The 23,639-nt window shown below is 41.3% G+C and overlaps 1 protein-coding gene across 1 annotated transcript in view; it reads right to left on the bottom strand.

The window, feature by feature from the left end:
* Positions 1-23,639, bottom strand: part of thsd7ba (thrombospondin, type I, domain containing 7Ba) — a 189,456-nt gene that overhangs the window by 129,506 nt on the left and 36,311 nt on the right. The window contains exon 3 of the mRNA XM_056754951.1: positions 14,054-14,230. Coding sequence (XP_056610929.1) covers positions 14,054-14,195 — 142 coding nt within the window. The 5' untranslated portion in view covers positions 14,196-14,230. The remainder of the gene's footprint in view (positions 1-14,053; positions 14,231-23,639) is intronic.

Raw genomic sequence — 23,639 nt, 5'->3', positions numbered from 1 at the left:
TATCCTCTTATTTTCCACCGAAGACAGTAAATTCCACAGGTTCTGAACAACATGTGTTTTCATTTCTGGGTAAACTATCCCTTTAAATGTCTTTGCTCATGATGGAAAAAATAGGTTGATAATTCATTTGCAATGTCAGATATATTATGGATCTAAAATAGCTACATACCAAACCAATAAATGTCTTTTTAAAAAATAAAACCCTTTGATGTATGACATGGCTCTAATTCATCCCTGCTCGGTTATGAGTAACGGATGAATATAAAAAACACAGAACAAATTTAAGCCCTCATGTCTTAGATAAGCATGTGGGATTGAGATGAGACATTTTCTAATATGGCAGATTCAGACCTTAAGAAAATCGGTTAACATCCATGAGGAGGCAATAACAGATATGCTAACAGACAGTGTATTGCCATGTGTGTTTATTCGATTATTTCCACTGCTGTAGAAACGCGGGCCAACTGGAATGCTCTCTTTTTAAAGATAAGCTTTATCAACAGTGCAAACAACCAGGACTTTGAAGAACAGGAGATAATGTGATTTTTGCAAATTGAATAAGTAATGTGTCCCATTGTCCTTCAGCTAACCAGTTAACTAAAAAGCTAATTTACACTAAGTGTTATCTTGTTTACTAGGCTACTAAATAACCCACCCCCTGAATATCAGTTAATATGCCAATGTCTCTGTCTTCCTGATTTGAGCAGCCAGGTATTTGTAAACAATACTTTATTTATTGGCAATCTGATAAAAAATCTTGTTGAGTTTGACTTTCTAGAAAATTGCTAAAACCAGACAATCAGATAATTGAAATTGTGATTTTCAAACGCACTTGACATTTTTATGTGCAGTATGGATCAGATGGCTGTGAATAGTCTGCGAAGCGGGGCTAGAAGTACTGCCATATTAATCAATGTACTTTATTGCATTCTTGAAGTGTTCTGTAAATCTGGTTTCTCACTGTATACTCACATTCAAATAAGATACTGAACGAGTGATTTAACCGATTCTTTCATTAGTTTTAGAACCACATGTGATTTCAAACCATTTTACGGGAATCAATCCCTAGATCAAATGTGATGTGACAACAGGCTGACATGTTTGTTTTAAATTATATTCTGTATAAGAGTTGAAAAATAAGGAGGAAAGAATAAAGCAAAAGGTCAATAGAGACATTCTATCAAATTCGTTTAAATTAGATCTTTTGAACAACAAATCATTGCAAGATTGGTCGATTATGCCGTGAGTGGGATTTCTAATGAGTCTGTCTACTGAGTTTACTGTGTTGTTCAAGCAGGAAAATAACATAGCCACTTTCATTGGATTGTTTGAAACAAAACTGCATTTGTTTATTCTGTCTCTTCTAAACAAAAGTGTTACCAGCAGCGATCATAGATAACATGCAAAAATAAACCAAAAGCAGGACACTGCTGTCTTAAAAAATATGTATCACATAAACTGCACATTCAATAAAAATAGACCATCTGGACTCAATATTTAGATTGTTAATGAAGCACTTTTTTCTTCTACAAGATAGATGAAATAATGTGTGGATAAATAGCACAGCATCGCTTTGGTGAATTGTGAATTTTACTCTGGATTTTTGGTAAGAAGCACTTGACAATAAACCTCTGAATTTATTTCAGGTGCCAGTGATGTTATCCCTAAACTGCATGGATTATACAAAAAAAATCTGCACTTTAATAACACAGCAAATGTTTAAAGTAAGTAACTTTTGTAATGGCAGTGTGAGGGACCGAGAGGCCAAAAACAAGGAACACAAGCTTTGCGCAAAAGAAAACGGGTCTTTATTTGAACCCAAGAAAAACACTCAAAATTTCTTACAACAAAAATAAAATAATCAAACAGTAACGGAGATCAAAACAGTTAGACAAAAACCAACCAAACAAACTAAAAAACTGACCTCCCTCAAATGAACAAAGCAACAGCTTTTAAAGGAAAGGAGGGGCCCATTACAAATTAGGAGGGGAACAATTTAACTTTACACATCACATATAAGTTTACATACATCAAAATCAAAATGAAACAAAGACATATTATAAATAAAGATAAGGAAAGCCAAATATAATCAAAATATCATTAATATACAACTAACTAAATCAACTAATAAATACATTGACATTCCTTCCTCCCCCGGCCAATCCCAGCAAAAGTATGTCCGGACCCAATAATACGGAATCAATGAGGCTTAGGTTCGGTTCCCGCCCGGACTCTAATCCTCATTGCACCAAGATGCGGCTGCAGCGGACCATGTCTGAAGTTCATCACGGTAAACTTAACTCAAAAATAGAAACAAATATAAGTGATATATACACAGTAACTAATTTGTGTGCACTCCAAATCAGTAACTATGCATATAAATTTGTGTTGTAAATGTAATCAAACCCGACAATAAAGAATGAATGAATATGATACGTTTCCTGTGGTTACTGTGAGCTATCATAATGAAACAAATGAAAATGAATAAACGTTTAAATAAAGCTTACTCTTAAATGTATGTCCTTCATGTAAATGCATGTGTGTGTGTGTTATTGATACATCCACATTACCGCTCTTGTGAGGCCACGATTCGGGCCGTCACATTTCCCCCCACTTCAGGAATCTCGCCAGTAGAGCGGGATAGATAGTCAGCAGTAACGTTGACTTTACCAGAAACGTGTTGTATCTTGAATCTGAAGGGCTGCATGGCGAGATACCATCTTGTAATCCTTCCATTAGAATCCTTCATTTTCTCCAACCACTGCAATGCTTTGTGATCAGTCTCTAGAGTAAACTCACGGCCTAGTAGATAGTATCGTAGGGAATCCAACGCCCACTTTATGGCCAAACACTCTTTTTCCACCGTTGAATAACGTACTTCTCTCGGAAACAGTTTACGACTAATGTAGGCCACTGGCTGTCGACTCTCTGGTGGTCCTTGCAATAGAACGGCTCCTACTCCCCTCTCAGAGGCATCAGTCTGTACAACGAAAGGACGACTAAAATCAGGATTGTGTAGCACAGCACTAGTTGTCAAAGCTCCCTGGATGTCCCCGAAAGCTTTCAATCTCTCCTCAGTCCACTGCAATTGGTTCGGGCAACGTGCCCCCACCATGTCCGTTAACGGAGCAGCCCTGCTGGAAAAGTTAGGGACAAAGCGATGGTAAAATCCAGCAACCCCCAAAAATGATCGCAGGTCCTTACGTGTCTGGGGTAACACACTCTTCTCTAAAGCTTGAACTTTCTTCACCTGCGGTCGCACAACACCCTGGCCAATGACGTAACCCAGGTATTCAGTCTCTTGTTTAGCTACAGCACACTTGGTGGGGTTGACAGTTAGGCCGGCATTCTGAAGACGCCGCACGACTTCTGTGAGATGTGACACATGTTCCTCCCAGGTGTTACTGTAAATGATAATATCGTCAAGGTATGCAGCAGCAAAAGGTAAGCCACGTAATACTTGGTCAATTAACCTCTGAAACGTCGCCACGGCCCCATGAAGGCCAAAAGGTAACACCTTAAAATGGAAAAGGCCCCTTGGGGTTCTGAATGCAGTCAAAGGCTGCGAGGATGGAGTCAGTGGAATTTGCCAATAGCCTTTAGAAAGGTCCATTGTTGTGAGATATTTGGATTGGCCCAAACGATCAATTAGGTCACTTATGCGAGGGGTAGGGTAGGAATCAAACTGTGATACTGAGTTGAGATATCGGAAATCTATACAGAACCTTATTCTCCCATCTTTTTTTGGCACAAGGACTATGGGGTGACACCACTCACTATTCGAAGGCTCAATAATACCCAAGCGGAGCATAAGGTCTACTTCTTCCTGCAAGGTCACCTGCAATCTTTCAGGTATCCTATAGCTCTGGCGTTTCACGACAGCATCAGGTTTCAGTATTACACCATGCTCAATCAAGTTGGTAAACCCGGGATATTCAGAAAATACCTTCGAAGTGAAGAGAACTTGTACTTGAGACCGCTGAGAAGCTGTCAGATGATCTAGCCCGATGTCCCCAGGAACTGGCTGTGGCAGATACTGCTCATCAGATTCTTCCTCTCCAACACAGCGAATCATCAGTGACTTTGACTTCTCAGGACGAGGAACCCACTCTTTCAACAGGTTGACGTGCAAAACCCGACTAGATCGATCTTGACCCGGCATACTGATTTCATAAGTCGTAGGACCCAGGCGTTTCTTGATTTCGTAAGGACCCTGCCACTTTGCAAGTAGTTTACTCTCTCGACTGGGCAACATGACAAGTACCCGTGTACCGACCTCCAGATCCCTTTCTCGAGCCAGAGGGTCATACCAAGTCTTCTGCTTTTCCCTGGCTTCTGCCAAATGATTCTGAGCCAAACTGGTCATCTTCTGCAAACGTTCCCTCATCTGTGAAACATAGGAAACCACACCGGTGGGCTCTTTTTCAGGACTCCCTTCCCACAGCTCCCGGAGCAGAGCCAATGGGCCCCTGACATCACGGCCATACAACAGCTCGAAAGGAGAAAAACCTGTGGAAGCCTGAGGGACTTCCCGATAAGCGAATAGAAGATAGGGCAACCATTGATCCCAGTCTTGACCAGTCTCACTGACAAACTTCCTTAACATCTGCTTCAAAGTCTGGTTAAATCGCTCAGTCAACCCATCCGTTTGGGGATGATAAGGAGTAGTACGCAGACTCTTAATTCCTAAGAGCTGGTAAACCTGCTTCAACAAGGTAGACATGAAATTAGTGCCCTGATCGGTTAGAATTTCTGCAGGAAATCCGACCCTGGAAAATAACTGGACCAAAGAAGTAGCTACAGGTTTCGCCTTCACAGATCTTAATGGGAATACCTCTGGGTATCTGGTGGAGTAGTCCGTTATCACCAGCATGAAACGGTTCCCTGAGCGACTCCTCTCCACAGGTCCAACGACATCCATCCCAAGCCTCTCGAATGGAGTGCCAATAATAGGGAGTGGTTGTAGTGGTGCTTTTGACGGACGTCTGAGGGAAACCTTCTGACAAACAGGACAGCTTTTACAGAATTGGGCCACATCTACTTTCAAACCGGGCCAGAAAAACCACTTCTTGATTCTTGCAGCAGTCTTGTTTTTCCCCAGGTGGCCAGCCCAAGGAATCGAGTGACTCAGATGTAACACCATATCTCGAACACACTGTGGAACCACAAGTTGTTTCTGGACTCCAATCTCCCGATAGAGTATCCCCTTCATTACTACATATCTGGCCGTAGTGTCATCTAGAGGCTTCTCTCTTACCTCTGCAGTTCTAGCAAAGCACTCTGTGAGACTATCATCTTCCTGCTGCATCTGAATGATATTGGTGGGCATCTGGAAGTTCACAGGTAAGTCACATGCTAAATCTTCACTCTCCGAATGAGCGGCATATTTTACCTTTTCTTGTCTTTTTTCTCTTCTAGTCTTTCTCGTCTTCGACACCCCGGATTCAATATCTGCATTGAAGAAAGGTAAAGTACTTAGTGGGTGTTCAATCCCCTCCAACTGGTTCGCCTTTGCTCTGGTCACCACCACGTTACACTGTGAAGCCGGTTGCAACAACTCCAGCAGCACTGGTATATCTCGACCCAGAATCACAGGAAAAGACAAGTTATCAGCAACCCCCACTTTCATCAGGTAAGTCTGTTCCTCTACCTTGACATACACATTGGCGGTTGGTAACAATCTCTCATCTCCATGTACACAGAAAATAGGCAATTTGTTGACTGTACTGATCAAAGAGGGTGATATGAACTTTCTTCTTACCAGAGTCTGATCACTACCGGTGTCAATCAAAGCAGTCAATTTCTCACCATTTATCTCCACATTTGTAGTTCTCAAAGAGCTTGGGGATTTGATTACATTCCTCCTTGGCACAAAACATAGCTGTGTAAGCTGAGCTGAGATCTTCGGACAATTTGGTTTAGTGTGCCCTTCTTGTCCACACAGATAACATATGGGAGGTCGTTTAGGAGCAAAATTCAATTTGGATGAAGTAGGATTCCTCATATAGGGCTTACCAGACCCCTCCACCTTCCTTTGCTGAAAGTGAGGCATGTCGAGAGAACGACGGTCATTGACTGGTTTCCAAGCCCACGGCTTACTCTTTCCTCTGGCCGCAACAAACACATCCGCCAAAGACGCTGCTTCAGCTGCGGTTCTAGGGTCTCTCTCGCGAATCCACACCTGGAGTTCAGGGGACAACATTCTAAGATATTGCTCCAAAATGATGATTTCACTCACCTCTTCCACTTGTTTACTCTTAGGCTGGATCCACTTTCCAAAAAGTTCTTTGAGCCGGTTATAAAGCTCTATGGGACTCTCTGATGGATCTACTGATAAGGAACGGAACTTTTGTCGATAAGTTTCAGCATTGACATCATATTTCTTTAATATAGCATCTTTCACTTTATCATAGTCAGTAGACTCGTTCCCATCCATATGGACATAAGCTGCTCTTGCTTTACCAGTCAGCAAAGGGATTAAATGCCAAACCCAGTCACTTTTAGTCCACCTACAAGCAACTGCAATCCTTTCAAAAGTAACAAGGAAGTGTTCTACTTCATCAGTATCACTCAGTTTCTCCAATCGAGGTATCTGAGATAATGGTGGGCCCATATTGTTCCCAGCCTGATTAAAACTCTGCTGATGAACTGAAACCCCTAAGTTTCCATCAGAATCTATATGATCCACATCAGGCCTTTCCAAAGACTCCTGGTCAACATCAGGCAAGGGAAGGTTGGAAGAGGTGCGTGCTTGGACCTCTATTTGCAAAAGGCCAAACTGGTGCTGGAGAGCCTTAAACCGTCGCTCCTGATCCATCTGCTCCTGCTGCCTTGCAGTCTCCCGGCCCTCTATCCGGGCCATATGGGCTCGAAGCAGATTTGCCAACCCAGTCACCGAAACGTCTCGGTCTCCCATTACCTCGCCTCCTTCAGCTCCTTCTACCATGTCCTGGTCCTCCTCACCTCTCTCTTCTTCGTGCTGCAAGGGAGGAGCCTTAGGCCCACCTTTCTTTAAGGTACGACTCATATCCACAAGGGAAAAAAAAAACAGCCTTGAGGTCCAGAAAAGAACAAAACACAGCTTTGTGTCCTTGTCTGCCTGCAAGATCCCACCGCTGCCACCATATGTGAGGGACCGAGAGGCCAAAAACAAGGAACACAAGCTTTGCGCAAAAGAAAACGGGTCTTTATTTGAACCCAAGAAAAACACTCATAAATTTCTTACAACAAAAATAAAATAATCAAACAGTAACGGAGATCAAAACAGTTAGACAAAAACCAACCAAACAAACTAAAAAACTGACCTCCCTCAAATGAACAAAGCAACAGCTTTTAAAGGAAAGGAGGGGCCCATTACAAATTAGGAGGGGAACAATTTAACTTTACACATCACATATAAGTTTACATACATCAAAATCAAAATGAAACAAAGACATATTATAAATAAAGATAAGGAAAGCCAAATATAATCAAAATATCATTAATATACAACTAACTAAATCAACTAATAAATACATTGACATTCCTTCCTCCCCCGGCCAATCCCAGCAAAAGTATGTCCGGACCCAATAATACGGAATCAATGAGGCTTAGGTTCGGTTCCCGCCCGGACTCTAATCCTCATTGCACCAAGATGCGGCTGCAGCGGACCATGTCTGAAGTTCATCACGGTAAACTTAACTCAAAAATAGAAACAAATATAAGTGATATATACACAGTAACTAATTTGTGTGCACTCCAAATCAGTAACTATGCATATAAATTTGTGTTGTAAATGTAATCAAACCCGACAATAAAGAATGAATGAATATGATACGTTTCCTGTGGTTACTGTGAGCTATCATAATGAAACAAATGAAAATGAATAAACGTTTAAATAAAGCTTACTCTTAAATGTATGTCCTTCATGTAAATGCATGTGTGTGTGTGTTATTGATACATCCACATTACCGCTCTTGTGAGGCCACGATTCGGGCCGTCACAGGCAGTGATCATAGTTCTCTCTTTATCTATTTTTGGGACAAAAAAGAAGAGAAAGGAAAAGTAATGATTAATTTTATAATGGTTACACTTTTCAATAAGGTGCTACTAGTTACGTTAGTAAATGCATTAGATAACATTAGATAACAATGAGCAATTTCATTTTTCTGCATTTTTTAATTCTTGTTAATGTTATTCATGGTATTTCATGGTGCATAACTAATGAGTTTAATAATGTATTAGGTGATGCTGAAAGTAATATTCATAAATACTGTAGAAGTATTGTTCATTGTTACTTCATGTAGGTTAATGCATTTACTATTGTTATTAAATTGCACCTTATTGTAAAGTGTTACCGAAAATAGAATTCTGTCATTATTTACTCATCCTTGAGTTGTTTCAAATCTGTATGAATTTCTTTGTTCTGATGAACACAGAGAAAGATATTTGGAAGAATGCTTGTAACCAAATGGTTCTTGGCCACCATTGATTACAATAATAGGAAAAATTACAATAATAGTCAAAAGTGAATTTCCTACATTTTTCTAAATATATTATTTTGTTTTCAACAGAACAATTTATACAGATTTGGAAAAACATAAGAGTGACTAAATAAGGACAGAATTTTCACTTTGGTGTGAACTGAATACAGTTAGGTTTGGGGTTTGGGTAGGGGTTATAATATTTACGCATGCTAACATTGGGTTTAAGGTTTGGGTTAGGGGACAGGTTAATAGGACAAATTGCCATTTAATATGCATGCACACTAAATTGGTGTATCATATGCACACAAAAATAGGCGTATGCGTGCACAATTATATTTTGGTGTAGGTATTACACGATATTGCAACAGTGTGTGTTATTTATACGCAATTGATGAGAATGGGTCCGTGAAATAGGAAAAGTAGCAAACCATTACGTAATATATAAATGGGAGTTGACAAAAAAACATACAGAACATCTTCTGTTTACTTTGAGGCATACAATTAAAAAATATATACATTTACTAACACTAATATTTCTGAAATTGAAATTATTCAAAGTATTCCATTTATAGCTCTTACTTGTTATCATATGTGCGTTGCTGTATGGACCACTTCTTAAGATGCAAACAACGCTGGTCCAACACTGGTTATAACTAAATTCAGATATTTTATTATTAAATTCAAATATTAAAATGAAATACATAAAACTGAAATTCTGTCTGAACCAGTTTTTACTGCAAAGTATTTTATCTATATATTATGGGAAACAAATACAAATAATTTTCCATACACTTACACTGCCCTGTTTTCCATTGTTAAGATGGAAATTATGTATGGCTGCACTGTTCGATTGCACAACTATACAATTATTTGGAGAAAAATCATAATTTTCAAATGACAGTCATGCAAATGATATATATCAATATGAAATATTGCTCAAATTTCTTCTAAGGCTCTATGATTTTTAGGTGTCAGTGACATTCAGATATCCTGTGGTATTCCTCATATAGTCAGATCAGTGATCAATCTCATTCTCTATCTCTTCAGGTAGTCGCTGGTGAAAAATGAAGCAGAGGGGATTGTTCCTTACATGCCCTAATGAGAGTGCTTTGTTTTAATCGTAAATGATCCTTCCATTACCCACAGCTTTGGGTTCCCCCTGTTTCCACGACAGAGATGAAGGTCAAGCCCAAAGCACACACATCAGCCCTCCATAACGTGAAGAGTCACACACGGTTCCTCCAAGTTTAAGAGAATGACTTCACGTTCGACCATGGGACAGTAATTGAAACTCAGCTCCTTCTGTAGTTAAGTGTGTCGAAGAATTATAGGTCACATATTACTGCAAGTTTAAAGCCATACAAGCTGATAAAAGCCTATAAAATGTTTTGCAGAGCTCAAAATTTACGGCGTCTTTACATATCTGCTGACTCTGTGCAGTTTGGAGCTAAAGAATGGCCAAAGGTGGGCTCTCAAACACCACTAACAACCACATGATAAAATCTATTCTATCTATTAAATCTATTAAAGTTCTAATCTATAAAAGTTCTAGCAACACCCTGATAATTCAAGTATGGGTAAATGAAACTCGGTTGACTTTTTGATGAAGTATTTAATATTAAAAGCACGCATTTCGAATTCTCTGGAAGGCACTGCTAATTGCTTCAACCATATGATAATCCTTAATATAAAAATTTTACGTTGATCTGAATGGTTATACAGTATATTAGAAATGCATGTACAGTAATGGCCAAAAGTAATGTGCATATGTGATCACACAAGTTAGATTAACTCTTGTCAGCTGTTCGGGTCTGTTAGACCCATTTTCGATGTGTACTAAAAATATGTAACTATAACTTATTATTTTTTCAACCTAAGACATTTATATATATTCAGTAAAACTAGTTTCACTGTTATCATATTGTAGATTTTTATTTTTGGTAAAAATATCTTCTTTTTTTAACCACTCTCAATGTTGCTTGTAACTGGGATAAAGTACTGGGATGAAGTAAACTTCTGTTTAGTATTTAACGTGCATTTATAAGACTGTACTGTTAAAAAAACAGAACAATTCTGTGGGTCCCTACAACATCATACATGGGTTAAACCATTACAATATGAGGTGTATGGTACAAAATGGACTTTAACGGTATTTATTGGAGAGAGATTTTGGAAAAAAGTCAAAATTACAGCTAAATAGGAAAATTAATATAAAAAATACCTATGTATAAGGAATAAATTGAGTACAATTTAAATAAAATGTATTAAAATCGTTTGTTCCTCTCATATAATAATATTTTCAATCTCAATTTATTTTTAAAGTATAATCACAGATAGACTAATGTGAAGTTTAAATAAAATAACAACATACAACAAGAAACATCACATTTCATAAGATGTCGCTTTCCTGTTCCTCAGTGGTTAGTGCATAGCGCTAGCAACGCCAAGGTCACGGGTTCAATCCTAGGGATTGCAGATACTTAGAAACAAATGTGTAGTCGCTTTGGATAAAAGTGTCTGCTAAATGCATAAATGTAAATGTAGCTAAAAGTTATGTTTTTAACTTTACTTTAAAAGTGTATAAAGTTTGTGCAGTTCTAATGTGGACAGGTAAACTGTTCCAGAGTTTAGATGTGGCTATACCGCGAAAGCGTGGTAAACCCTGGATTTAAGTTTCCTGGATGGTGCTCACACAGCAGATCAGAAAGATATGGGTGGGAAGACCATTTAAACATTGAAAAACAAGCAAAATCAATTTGAACTCAATTCTCGAGGGGACTGGAAGCCAGTGTAGGGACATTAAATCAGGAGTGATATGTCCGCATTTATGAAAACCAGTTAAAGTCTTGCAGACGTATTTTGGACCATTTGTAGTCTGGATAATGAAGAGTTATTAATACCCAGTTAAGGGAATTGCAGTAGTTTATTCTAGAAGAAATGAAAGCATGAATCGCTTTTAAAAGAAAGAAAGACTTTACGTTAGCCAACGCTCTTATATGTTAAAAACTTGATTTTTCAACTGAATTTATTCTGAAATTATATCAAATTTAAGTACACCATCAAAGAGCACACACATTGTTTACACATGATTCTGCTGAAGATGATAAAACACCAAAACATAATTGAGCAATGTTTGGAATATTAGAGGAGCCGAACACAATGATCTCCGTTTTCTTCTCATTTAAATATAAAAATTTGCCGACATCCAGGCTTGTAGCCATTTTTTTTTCTCATTGAGTTGTGTATAATGTTTTGCCAATCCATCATAAATTCACAAAGCTAAGCTCCAGTATACACACCCACACAAAACGATATTTTTTTTCAACTAAAACTTTAATAATATATTTGAATAAAGAGTGAATACCTGGACATCACTTTTGGCCACTACTGTACGTGTTTGTATAGTTGTCTCTGAACTGGATTTTAACCGGTGATGTGCTGTCTTAATTCCCTTAATTTATCCTAATATGTCATTTTGAGTGAGGAGAGTGATAATCTTGTTTACATCCAAATGACTAAAATAGCTAAAAATGTTCATTGTTTTTGCTCACACGTCTCATTTTGCATCATAAGACATGTGATACCATGAACATGTAACCCTGTAGATGTGTGGATTACGTTTAGAATGGATATATGTGCATTTTGGAGTGGGTCACTGGGTTTCTATTCCTGCTTTCCTGTAGCTCAGTAGTAAGAGCATTGAGTCAACAGCACAAGGTCGTGGGTTCGATCCCAGGGGATTGCACATATCTATGTATAAATGTATAGGACATTGCAATGTGAGCCGCTCGTCTAATGTATTCAATTGCATTACAAAGTCAGAAACAGCCAGAATTTGTATTATTTAATATGTGTTCGCCAGAAGAAGGGAAGACATGTACACCTATGACAGTATGAGGGTTAGTAAATTATGGCAAAAATGTAATTCTACTGTGAATACTGTTTTGTTCAAGCTGCCCTATCTATCGTCCAACACTGCTCAGCAGAGACGTCACAGAGCCCCGACTGAAGATTTGATTAAAGTATTTTTGCATACAGACCTTTTCCACTGTACTTCATCAATCTCTTTATCTTTTGAGCGGAGTCATCGTCATACAGACAGAAACCTCATGAAAGTGCTGATCACAAAGACAATGAGGCCTCAAAAAACAGTTGAAACCGCAGTCGCCGTGACAGAAAGAGCAACCGAGGCTGCAAGTTAAATTCATTAGTTCATTTTCCACACTGCTGATCTGAGGGAGATGCACAGAGCTTGTTACTCCGGGGGATATTTAAGTCAATCTTCAGGTCTGTATCTCAGATGTGACGCTAGGACAACAATCAGGCTCAAATTGAAACACCTTTGGGTATTTTAAATCATTTATGGAATGCAAATGAGGTTCTTTACATTTCATTCTTCAAACATTTTGATGTCAACAGCTGCAGAGAGCTCCATGTGCTGAGGGCCCAGTTCTTATCTGGAATCAATCACGGCAGCTGGGGAAAATTCTGACCCGCTCTGACAGAACCAGAGAGATTAAGAGTTCGAAATCAGATTTCCTTGTTTGGGAATCTGAGCCCAACATGTAGAAAATCCTGTCTTACTTCACAATGCCTCGGCGTGGACCATAAATCTGGAGCTAGGCATAGCGGTAGGTAATTACTCCAGCTTTGAGGACTAGGAATAGATTACTATATACATCATTATATGTGATTACACTTTCTGAAGTAGGCCCTGTCACTGTTCATAGAGAGATGGATAATCATTCTCCCAGCATACATTATGCTAACAGAAACGTGATGCCCGAGTTGAAAGGTGTAAGATGAGGGCATGGGTGATGCTGGGAGCCATGTCGATGACAGATGCTCATTTAAGAACAAATGAAGTCATTTGCCAAAAATGTGTGTCATCAACAGGAGGGAAAATCAAAACAACAATTAATAACAGACGCAAGAGAAATGTGCTTGTTATGAACGTTAAGAAACCTCAGTCAAAAGCTTGGTTGACTTTATAACACCCTGAAACATGCAACCCAGTATCATGCCAAAGCATGTAACAGACACGCTGGTCCAGTCAAAAATACGTGTCAGTCTCAGAACATGACACGCATGTATAAAGGTTGAGTAACTTAAGCAGAACGGGTTACTGAAAATTATTTTATCATTTAGTCGCTCTTCTTTCTTCTGCAGAAAACAAAAGAAGATATTGTGAAGAATGTTGACAACCAAACATCACCCCATTGACCATAATTTTTTGGGTTAACTATCCCTTCAAGACCATAAGCAGTCATTCAGTCAGCCCCGCAACTAGTCAGATTAAAAAATACATGCAACTTTGTAACTTTGTACATCCTTTCCCACCTCAAAGCCACTTTCCTAACAGCAAAGTAATAATTAAACATGAAAGATAAATGATGAAACTCTGTCTCTATTTATCGCAAGCCTTCCTGATAAACACCGTACAGCTCCGAGCTCAGGTCCAGGGAAGATAAAATCCTGAATGGATGCATGCCGCGTCACGTTAAACATCAAAGCCGACCCATAAAAAGAGATCTATCGGCGAGATGGGTATCTCCATATCACCAGGATGATAAACACAGAACTCTTACCCGTTTTCCACGTATAGTGCCTGTGCTTTGGGAATTCCAGGTCTGACCGCACTTGCATGGCAATGAGAGACACAGAAAGCAGCAGGTAGTTGCCCACACGCCATTTCCAGGCGGTTACACCGGAATCATCTTTAAGAATCATAGTCCAGCCAATTTACGTCCTGTCCACTTTTAGTCCTGAAAAAAACAAGAAAGGAAGCAAACACAATGTTAGGAAAATGCACCAGCCGTGCGTGATAAACAGCTTGAGGGAATCATTACGGTAATCACCGGTAGAAGTTTGACTGCTAATCCTTTGAGGGACGTGAAATCGAGGGCATATGCTATTAAAAACGCAGAATGATCAGGATCGCTCCGTCTGAACAACGCCATTAATAGCATGTTATTAAAAGCGTATGCAATGATGCGGTAAGTATCAAGGTAAACACAGGCAGAGCCTCGAGTCTTCCAGCCTTGAAATAATTGAAGGTATTAACACCTTTTCATTGCAACATTTAATTCTGTCCCCCGCCGCTGTAATTCATATCCTTGGGGTGAAGGATTAGAACTGGAATCGCTGGCTCTCCAAGCATGTGAGCAGGAATTTCAATGCCTATGATTTTCAATACACTTTCTCACAGTACTTTTTGAGCAGTAAAGCAAGTGTTCGGATGCTGAACCATCTCAGCACATCAGGCTTGTTTCGTCACAGGGTGATTGATAGAAATCTACACCCCATTCAAATGGCAAAAAAACCCAATGGACCGGATCCACGTTACGGAGCTCACATGTAATAAACTTTCCCATTGACAACCGAAATGGGAAAGTAACTCATTTAAACAGCTCTGCAGCGCAAACCAAGGTTATTCATTCGTAACAGTCCCACGGCGAGAGGAGAAATGGGAGCCTCTATATTTTATAGCATCATTGTTTCAGTGATTGGACACAGCTCTGCATAGACGGGTGTATTACAGTATTATCTGAATTAAAATTTTGATTGATTTTCCTCTTATGGAGGGTGCACACAATGCATTACCTCCACACAATCTGTTCGAGATGGCTAGACAGAATCGGTGTATTGATGGATGAATTGCTATCAAACTCAAATGTGTGTTTGGAATGTGGAATTATTTTGATGTGATTTCTCAGGGAACGGCTGCAGCTCCCAATTGGTTTTTGGTTGATTTCATTTTGGAAAATTAGATTTTTATTTCATTGCTTCGGCGGTGTTTCTTCGGTGGGAAAATCTGATTTGAGAGGAATATGGTGAGGCATTGACAGTGTTGAAAAAAGATCTCTTATCCTTTAACTGCCCCCACAAGTAAACGTCTTGATCAAATAAGTTTCAATCCGGGACATCTCTGAGAGGCTACAGCCAGTTGTTTGGGGGATTTATTATCGATATCGGATTTTGTTTGGTGTTTATATTTAGGTCTATAGATGATGTTGACCTTCAACCTTAAAAATCTGAAAGCTACACCCTTAACATTTTTTAAAACAAAACGCTGCATTTTGAGACATTGAGAACTGTGGGTATATCTTGTAGCTGTTATGTGTGAATTCCAATATCAGAGATGTTTGTATAAACATACAAATATCTAAACCGGTTAACCAAAGTATAAATCAATAATCAATACTACTGCTAGTCTCTTTCTTTGTTTCAACTAATTCACACTGTTCTGACCAATACAATAAAACACCAACCTTTCTAAGCTGGCTTTTGGGTTTACTTTGTAACCCCATCACACTGCGTTTGTTGATTCAGTGCAAATTATCTAAAATCCAAGCATGTTTTTAGAAATGGCGTAATGATATTTGCTTGCCATGTCTTTGACTAACAACAGTCTTAAATGTTTTACTGATTTACGATTAGCAGATTCAACAGTAAAACAATAAATCAATTTCTGTTGTTTTATTCATGAAGGTTCTTTTCTCTTCATTACAGAATTTCAGTCTTTGGTCCCCTTTAAGGTACGCCACAAAGTCATTTAAAGTTTCCAAACACTTTATGGAAACAGCAACTCCCTTATTTTTCATTAAACTGTCGAATTATGCTCCTGTAGGGCCTGTAGACAGGTTAGCTTTGGTGTTAGTTCAGTTGTGTTGCCATACAGTAAACTTGGAAACACTTAACAATAAGGTTATTCTTGTTAACATTAGTAATTGAATTAACTAACAATGAGCAATATCATTTTCAGCATGTATTTTTGAAAATGTAGTTAATGTTAGTGCAATTATTCTGGTTAGTTCAGTTACAGTTACAATGTTTAATGTATTAAAAAATGCTGAAACTTACATGATCTAAGATAAATGCTGTAGAAGTATCAGCATCGGAGGGAGACTGGCATCCAACTCTGACGAATCCGAGCTCCCCCCAGGGGGGTCGAGCTCAGGAGAAAGCAGAAGTGATGTCAGCCATGCTAACCCGGGGATTCGTGGTTCCTGGGGTCGGAGGAGTGGGATGCCAGTCTCCCTCCGATGCTGACCCACCCGGGTTGCCATTTTTTCCCCGGAGGTGCATGAGGAGCTGTGAAAAGCTTGGGAGCGCTCCACTCACGGCCCACTCCAGTTAAACCGGATCTGGCTCCCTCACTTCCCTCGATGGCGGGGCAGCCAAAGGCTACGTCGAGAATGTGCGGCTGCGGTGCACCTGTGCTCGCAGACGGCTGCCACCTGGGGGAATCGGCCATGCCTACCGTCCAAGGCGTGTGCCTACCGTCCTTCGGCATCACTGGTGTCGAAGTCTTGAGCTGCCGCGGGCCATGCTGCCTCCTCCCTCTACGCCATGGCCATCCTACAGGTCGGCCAGGCCAAGGCGTTGAGAGAGCTCCACGAGGGTAAGGCCGACCCGGGTTTAATGCAGGATCTCCATGCCACCACTGACAGCGCTCTACGGGTGACCAATGTGGCGGCGGAAAAATGGCCACGTTAGTGGTCCAGGAGAGACACCCCCGGCTGTACCTTGCGCAGATGAGTGACACCGAGAAAGTCCTTGAAAGTTCTTGATGCACCCGTCAGGGTGGGTTGTTGGTAACCGTCAAGGACTGCGCTCAGCAGTTTTTGACGGTGAAGAAGCAGACAGTGCCAATTAGCCACATTTAACCGCGCCGCGACTCGGCCGCCTAGAGGCCTCCAAGATCCCGCGTGACGTCTGCTTCCCGGCAGCCCAGGACCCCTTCGACATCGGCTCCGGTTCCTGTGCCCCCACAGGCAGCACCCCGGAAGCAGAGGTAGAGGGGGAAACCTCCACCCCGTCAGTAACCTTCTCGCAAGAAGTGACACTGACGGGAAGACCCCAGGGAGAACAACATCGGGCCCGACCTTCACAGCCACGGCTCTGATCAGTCGGTACGGGACGGCTCCTGCCTCGTCACCAAAGTCGGACCCTTTTCAGGGCCTGGCGCCCACTTACTCACAGAATTTTTCCATGCTCCCCGGGTGTGCTTGGTATCATTCCCGGGTGTATCATTCCCAAGAAAGACGGCGGGTCCCGCCCCATAGGTGCGCTGGCATATCAATTGGCATGAGTTGTGGGCTGTGCTAATTGCACTAAGCAGGCCGCGTCATCTCGTGCAGGACAAGCATGTGCTGGTCCGAGGACAGCACTACAGCTGTGGCGTGAATCAAATCGTCAGGGTGGCGTACGCTCACGGCAGCTAAAACATCTTGCTCGACGCCTCCTCCATTGGAGTCAACAGGTGACCCGTTCCCTGCGGGCCACACACATCCCGGGAAATCTGAACCGCTTTCTCCTCAGTATATGCCTCGCGGAGAGTGGCGACTCCACCCCTGCGTAGTCCAGCTCATTTGGATGCTGTTCAGGTAGGCCCAGGTAAACCTGTTCGCCTCCCGCAACACCACCATTGCCTGCTTTGGTACTCCCTGTCAGAGGCCCCCTCGGCACGGATACCCTTGCGCACAGCTGACTGCGGGACGGGGAGAAGTACGCCTTCCCCCCCAATGAGCAGACACTGCGCAAGGTCAGAGAAGAGGAGTACCAGGTGATATTGGTTGCACCACACTGGCCCAACCGCCTTTGGCTTTCAGAGCTGAGGCTCTGGACAACGACTCCCCCTGACCCATTCCCCTGAGAGAGGACCTGCTCTCTCAGGGGAAGGGCACGTTCTGGCATCCCAGATCAGACCTCTGGAACACCATGTCTGGTCTCTAGACGGGACTAGAAGATCCTGAGTTGATTACTCCCCCTTTATGGCGGAGACAATCACCCAGGCTAGGGCCCCATCTACTAGGCGGTTATACGCCTCTAGACGGCGCCTCATCTCATCCTGGTGTCTCTCTCAACGAGAAAGACTCACTGAGGTGCTCGATCAGGATCGTGTTGTCCTTCTTAAGAGACTGGAGATTAACATCTCCCCTCCACACTGAATGTGTATGTAGTCGCTATCACCACTCATCACGACTCAGTTGATGGAAACTTTCTAGGGCAACATGACCTGGTCACCAGGTTCCTAAGGGGCGCGAGAGGGCGGAATCCACCTCGTCTCCACTCCATACCTTCTTGGGACCCTAAAGCCCCTCGGAGGTTCCGATCTTCCTCACCTGACGAGTAAGACAGCCCCCCTGATGGCGCGCGCTTCCTTCAAGAGGGTAGGGGACCTTCAAGCATTCTCTGTGTCCCAGATTGCCTTGAATTCGGCCCTGGAAACTCTCACGTCATCTTAAGACCCAGGCCTGTATGCGTGGCCAAAAGTTCCCACTACTCCCTTCCGGAATCAAGTGGTGAACTTGCAGGCACTCCCCATTGCTCCCCATCTTTCTCCAAGAAAGCTCTGGATTCCCCTGACCACCACACTGGAAGGTTGCAGTTTCGCGAAAGCTTCGAGCTGACACGCCCAGGCCTGTTACCGTCGCTTCGCTAGAGATTGTGACCCGATACAGCGTTGTGGCGTTTTGCATAGGTAACCTCATCTGTCGTTCTCGACACAACGTCGAGAGACCGACAGAAAGGGAACGTCTTGGTTACGTCTATAACCACGTAAAAATATTTGGCTAATTCTATTTATTCATACATTGCCTTCTTTTAGATAAATCCATTTACTTATTGATTTAATTAATCCTGCTCTTTGTAAACAAATTCCTCATCACAGCCCTGCCTAAATTGGTTTATGCTCATTATCTGTAAACCAATAAACATCATATAAGTTTCTGTCCATAACAGTGTCATCTTTTAATATAAAGCAGTGATGGATTTTTTTTAATTGCAACAAGATATTAATAAAATGCGAGCACGATTTACCTAAAATGACGGAACAAATTAGCAAAGCGTGCTCACATTGTGGAAACAATGTAATACACATTTTTTCCTGAATGTTGTGTGCGGCACTCCACAATTGAATTAGCTGTAATTGAATCATGTCTTATTTGTGTGGCTGGAATTTATGTCTATGTACACTTGTTACAATTATTTTATGTGAAACAAATTACACACACACACAAAATAAAGAGTACATTTTGAAGATGTAAAATCAGTGAAATATAATGTTCAAATTTTGTAAATGTGTCATGTGCTGGTTAAGGAAAAACAGAGAGCTATACACATACTGCGCACACAAATATACACAGACCTCCAAATAGACCTACAAATAGTGTGTACGTAAAAATGCCACACACCTGCAAGCTGGCAAATACAGAAACACAAATAAATGAAAACACATCAAAGCAAAAAAATATTTACAGTGAAGATTAAAACAAGGTTACAAAAACTGGAGAAAAAATGAGTGTACCGGGAGAAAAAACCCTCCCCGAGATGGACAAGGTCTTTCCTGTAGCCTGTCTGCCGCAGGGAGGACGTGAATACCGATGCAACTTGCCGCGTACACATGTCACCAGCTGCAGCTACTGTATCCTAGAAATCATGTGCGTCAAAGTTCTGTGCTGCTTTTTTAGAATAACTAGGTCAAATAAAGCTTGTGGGCTCAGACTGGAACACAGTGTGCAGTCTTAAAAACCTGAGAAAGTTTCTCATCTCCAGGACTCGTGACACGGACTCAAGAGTTTCTCATAAAGCGCACAGATTCTTTAAACACAGCATCGGCTGTTCGAGACATGGCATTATAATTTCGAACCATCAGCTGGGAATGCTGATATATCTGTAAACAGGTGTGTGGGGTAATTAATCCTGCATTATGACTCCCGCAATGCTCTGAAACGTGCATCTGTAACAGGTCTGTGGTGGCTTCAGCCAGCGGATCTCTGCAGGACATCACCAGCTCTGACGGTAAAGGAAACAAAAGCTCTTAATCCTGTTTGGTGTAGCACGCATGTCGCTCGAATTTTCATACAGTAATGCTACCAATTGGCATTAGTTTGACAAACCAAGCAAATCTTTAAATACTTCCCTGTATTTCTGCCTGATTTAGTTGTCCTTACAGAAAAACGCAACTTTATAATGCCTTTCCCAGGATTAGCGACAAAAGATTTTGTAAAAAAAATATAAGAACAGAAAGAATTCACGAAACAATTGAGGCATCTTGGACGGTTCCCAAAAAATTCATTTATCAACCCTCATGTTGTTCAAAACTTGTACGTGCCTCTCTTCTGTGGAACACAAAAGAAGATATTTCTAAAAATGTCTCGGTGGTTTTGTGTCCATGAAAGTTAATAGGGGCCAGTGTTGTTTGGTTACCGACATTCTTCAAATGATCTTTTTTGTGTTCTGCAGAAGAGAGAAAATCATACAGGTTTGAAATGACATGAGAGTGAGTGAATGATTAAATAAATTTCATTTTTGGTTGAACTATGACTTTAAAGCATTCTGAAACACTAAACAACATTTATTTAGTGGTTAACAGAGTTGGTTGTGTTGCACATCATAGAAAACAATGTTAGGAACTGTAAGTTATTAGTGAGCATTTTTGCCTTCCGGGTTTAAAATCCTCATCTGGCCAACGTCGAAGGATGTGATGTGTCGATGTACGATGGTACATTGATGACACGTCTGTGTCTCATAATTACTCATGAGACTGGGATTTCATGACAAATGAGAAGACTTTATCCTAATTATTCATGACAGCGCCTGGTGTGTATCTATCTGACCCATCAGAGAGGAGCGTTCATGGCAAATGATAATATAACATGCTAGCAACCCTGTCATCACTAGGAATCTCAGGCTCTACCCTCCGCTGGTTCAAATCCTACCTCTCCGACAGATCCTTCAGGGTGTCATGGAGGGGCTCGCTGTCCACTGCTCACCACATGATCACTGGGGTCCCTCAGGGGTCAGTGCTTGGACCGCTGCTTTTTTCCATCTACACGACATCCTTGGGACCCATCATACAGGCACATGGCTTCTCGTATCACTGTTATGCCGATGATACCCAGATCTACATCTCGTTTCACCCAGATGATACCACTGTAGCAGCTCGCATTACAGCCTGCCTCGAGGACATCTCAGCTTGGATGAAAGGGCATCACCTCCAGCTGAACCCTGCCAAGACAGAACTACTTGTGTTTCTGGCACACCCTATGGTCCAACACGATCTCAACATCCATCTTGGCAATACCACAATCACCCATTCCAAAACAGCCAGGAACCTCAGAGTCATATTTGATGAACAGCTGTCCTTCAATGATCACATTGCAAAGACAACACGGTCATGCCGATATGCCTTATTCAACATTAGAAAGGTCAAACCCTATCTCACTGAGCATGCGGCACAACTCCCTGTCCAGGCCCTGGTAATCTCAAGGTTGGACAACTGCAATGCTCTCCTTGCTGGTCTTCCTGCAAAGGCTATCAAACCACTTCAGCTGGTTCAGAACGCAGCAGCACGCCTCGTCTTCCAACAGCCCAAAAGGGCTCACGTGACTCCCCTTTTCATCTCTCTTCACTGGCTACCGGTTGCAGCCCGTATCAGATTCAAGTCACTAATGCTTGCCTACAGGACTATCACTGGATCTGCACCGGCTTACTTCCACACTCTCCTCCACTCCTACACCCCATCAAGATCCCTGCGTTCAGCAAACCAGCTGCGTCTTGTATTGCCTTCCCATAAGGGCAGTAAATCACTCTCCCGCTCGTCCTCGTTCACAACTCCTTCCCGGTGGAACATTCTTCCTAACTCTGTCCGTTCAACCACATCCCTAACAACATTTAAAAAACTACTTAAAACCCATCTCTCCTGTTAATACTTGACAGACAAAAAAATAAATAAAAAAATAACCCTTTATCTCAACAGGTAGTGGTCTAGCTTTTGTTAAAACCAGTAACTTTGTATCAGCACTTAATGTATTGTGGCTCCTGTATGACATATTGCTTATTGCTCCTAAACACTTTGTTAGTCGCTTTGGGTAAAAGCGTCTGCTAAATGTCTAAATGTAAATGTAAATAACATAATCTGATGGATAAATGAAGAAAAAGCAGACACTTACTAGGAGTTGCAAAAATACATATTCATTTAACTATAGTGTATATAAAATTAAATTTTTATGGGTATATATATATATATATGTATGCAGAATATATGTGGGGGAAGGGTTTCTTCACTGAAATTGATAAATACATGACAGTTTTTGAAATTGTGGCACACAGAAACAGGTGCGGATGACAATTGCCATTTGGAGTTATCAGCAGGCCGGAGATCATTTGGACCAGAACAGCTCAATGTGTCACGTTCGGAACTCAAACAGACGAAGAGGACTTCCGACACTGACAGGCTTTCCCGACCAGCAGAATTAGAGTAGCTTCGTTACCACAAAGTCATTTTCCGAGAACGTAACAGTGAAAGAAACGCAGAAAAACAGAATATTATTGAGGGAAATCATCGAGCACGAAATGTGATACAGTTTTGTTATAAACAGGGTTGATTATTTTCATAAAAGGTGAATAAACACAAGGATCACAAGTTAACACTGGTTACACATCCTTCGCATTGGGTAGCCAAGTTGATGAATTGCTGACTGCCATTCAAATACGAGCGAATTCTAGGGGAAGCGAGGTAGCTCAGGGCTTAGATTCCCACAGCTCGCCCCCAGGCGTCGAAAGTCTTTTGCGCACGTTCGAATCTCGAGAAAGGCTGTTTACGTGTTAACGAAGTCAGATTTATAAGCAGTGTCTAGAGTACACAATAACGCTGGTTTATTATGCGCTTGTGAAATGATGTTGCAAGCTAACATGTTGTGAAAGTGACAGTTATAAACAGCCTTTCGATGAGAAAAAGCATCAAGATGTAATGTAACATTATATTGAATTGAGACATTTAGTTAAAGCGGTAGTAATATGCGGCTTTCTTTTACAACATGGCCCATCAAATAGAACCCAAAGAAGGCAAAGAACTTAGGAGTTTCATTTGACAGAATAGTGTCTTGCATCACATAAATGATCAATGGTTAAGTATGTGGTTTTGTAGTCATGAATTTTTCCTGTTTCTGTCTTGACAGTCTCAATTGGACTCGGTCTTGACTTGGACTCGAACCTCTCTGGACTTGGATTTGACTTGGACTCTAACCTCTTTGGACTCGCTCTCGACTAGTCCTGGTCTTGGACTTCTCTTGGACTAGACAACAGTGACTTGACTACAGCCCTATTCGAATCCCACGACTTTATTTAGTTATTTATTCTCCATCATAACACTAATTTGTAGACCTT

Source organism: Triplophysa dalaica, chromosome 8, assembly GCF_015846415.1.
Source record: "Triplophysa dalaica isolate WHDGS20190420 chromosome 8, ASM1584641v1, whole genome shotgun sequence".
NCBI lineage: Eukaryota > Metazoa > Chordata > Actinopteri > Cypriniformes > Nemacheilidae > Triplophysa > Triplophysa dalaica.
This window is presented reverse-complemented; position numbering and strand designations above follow the sequence as displayed.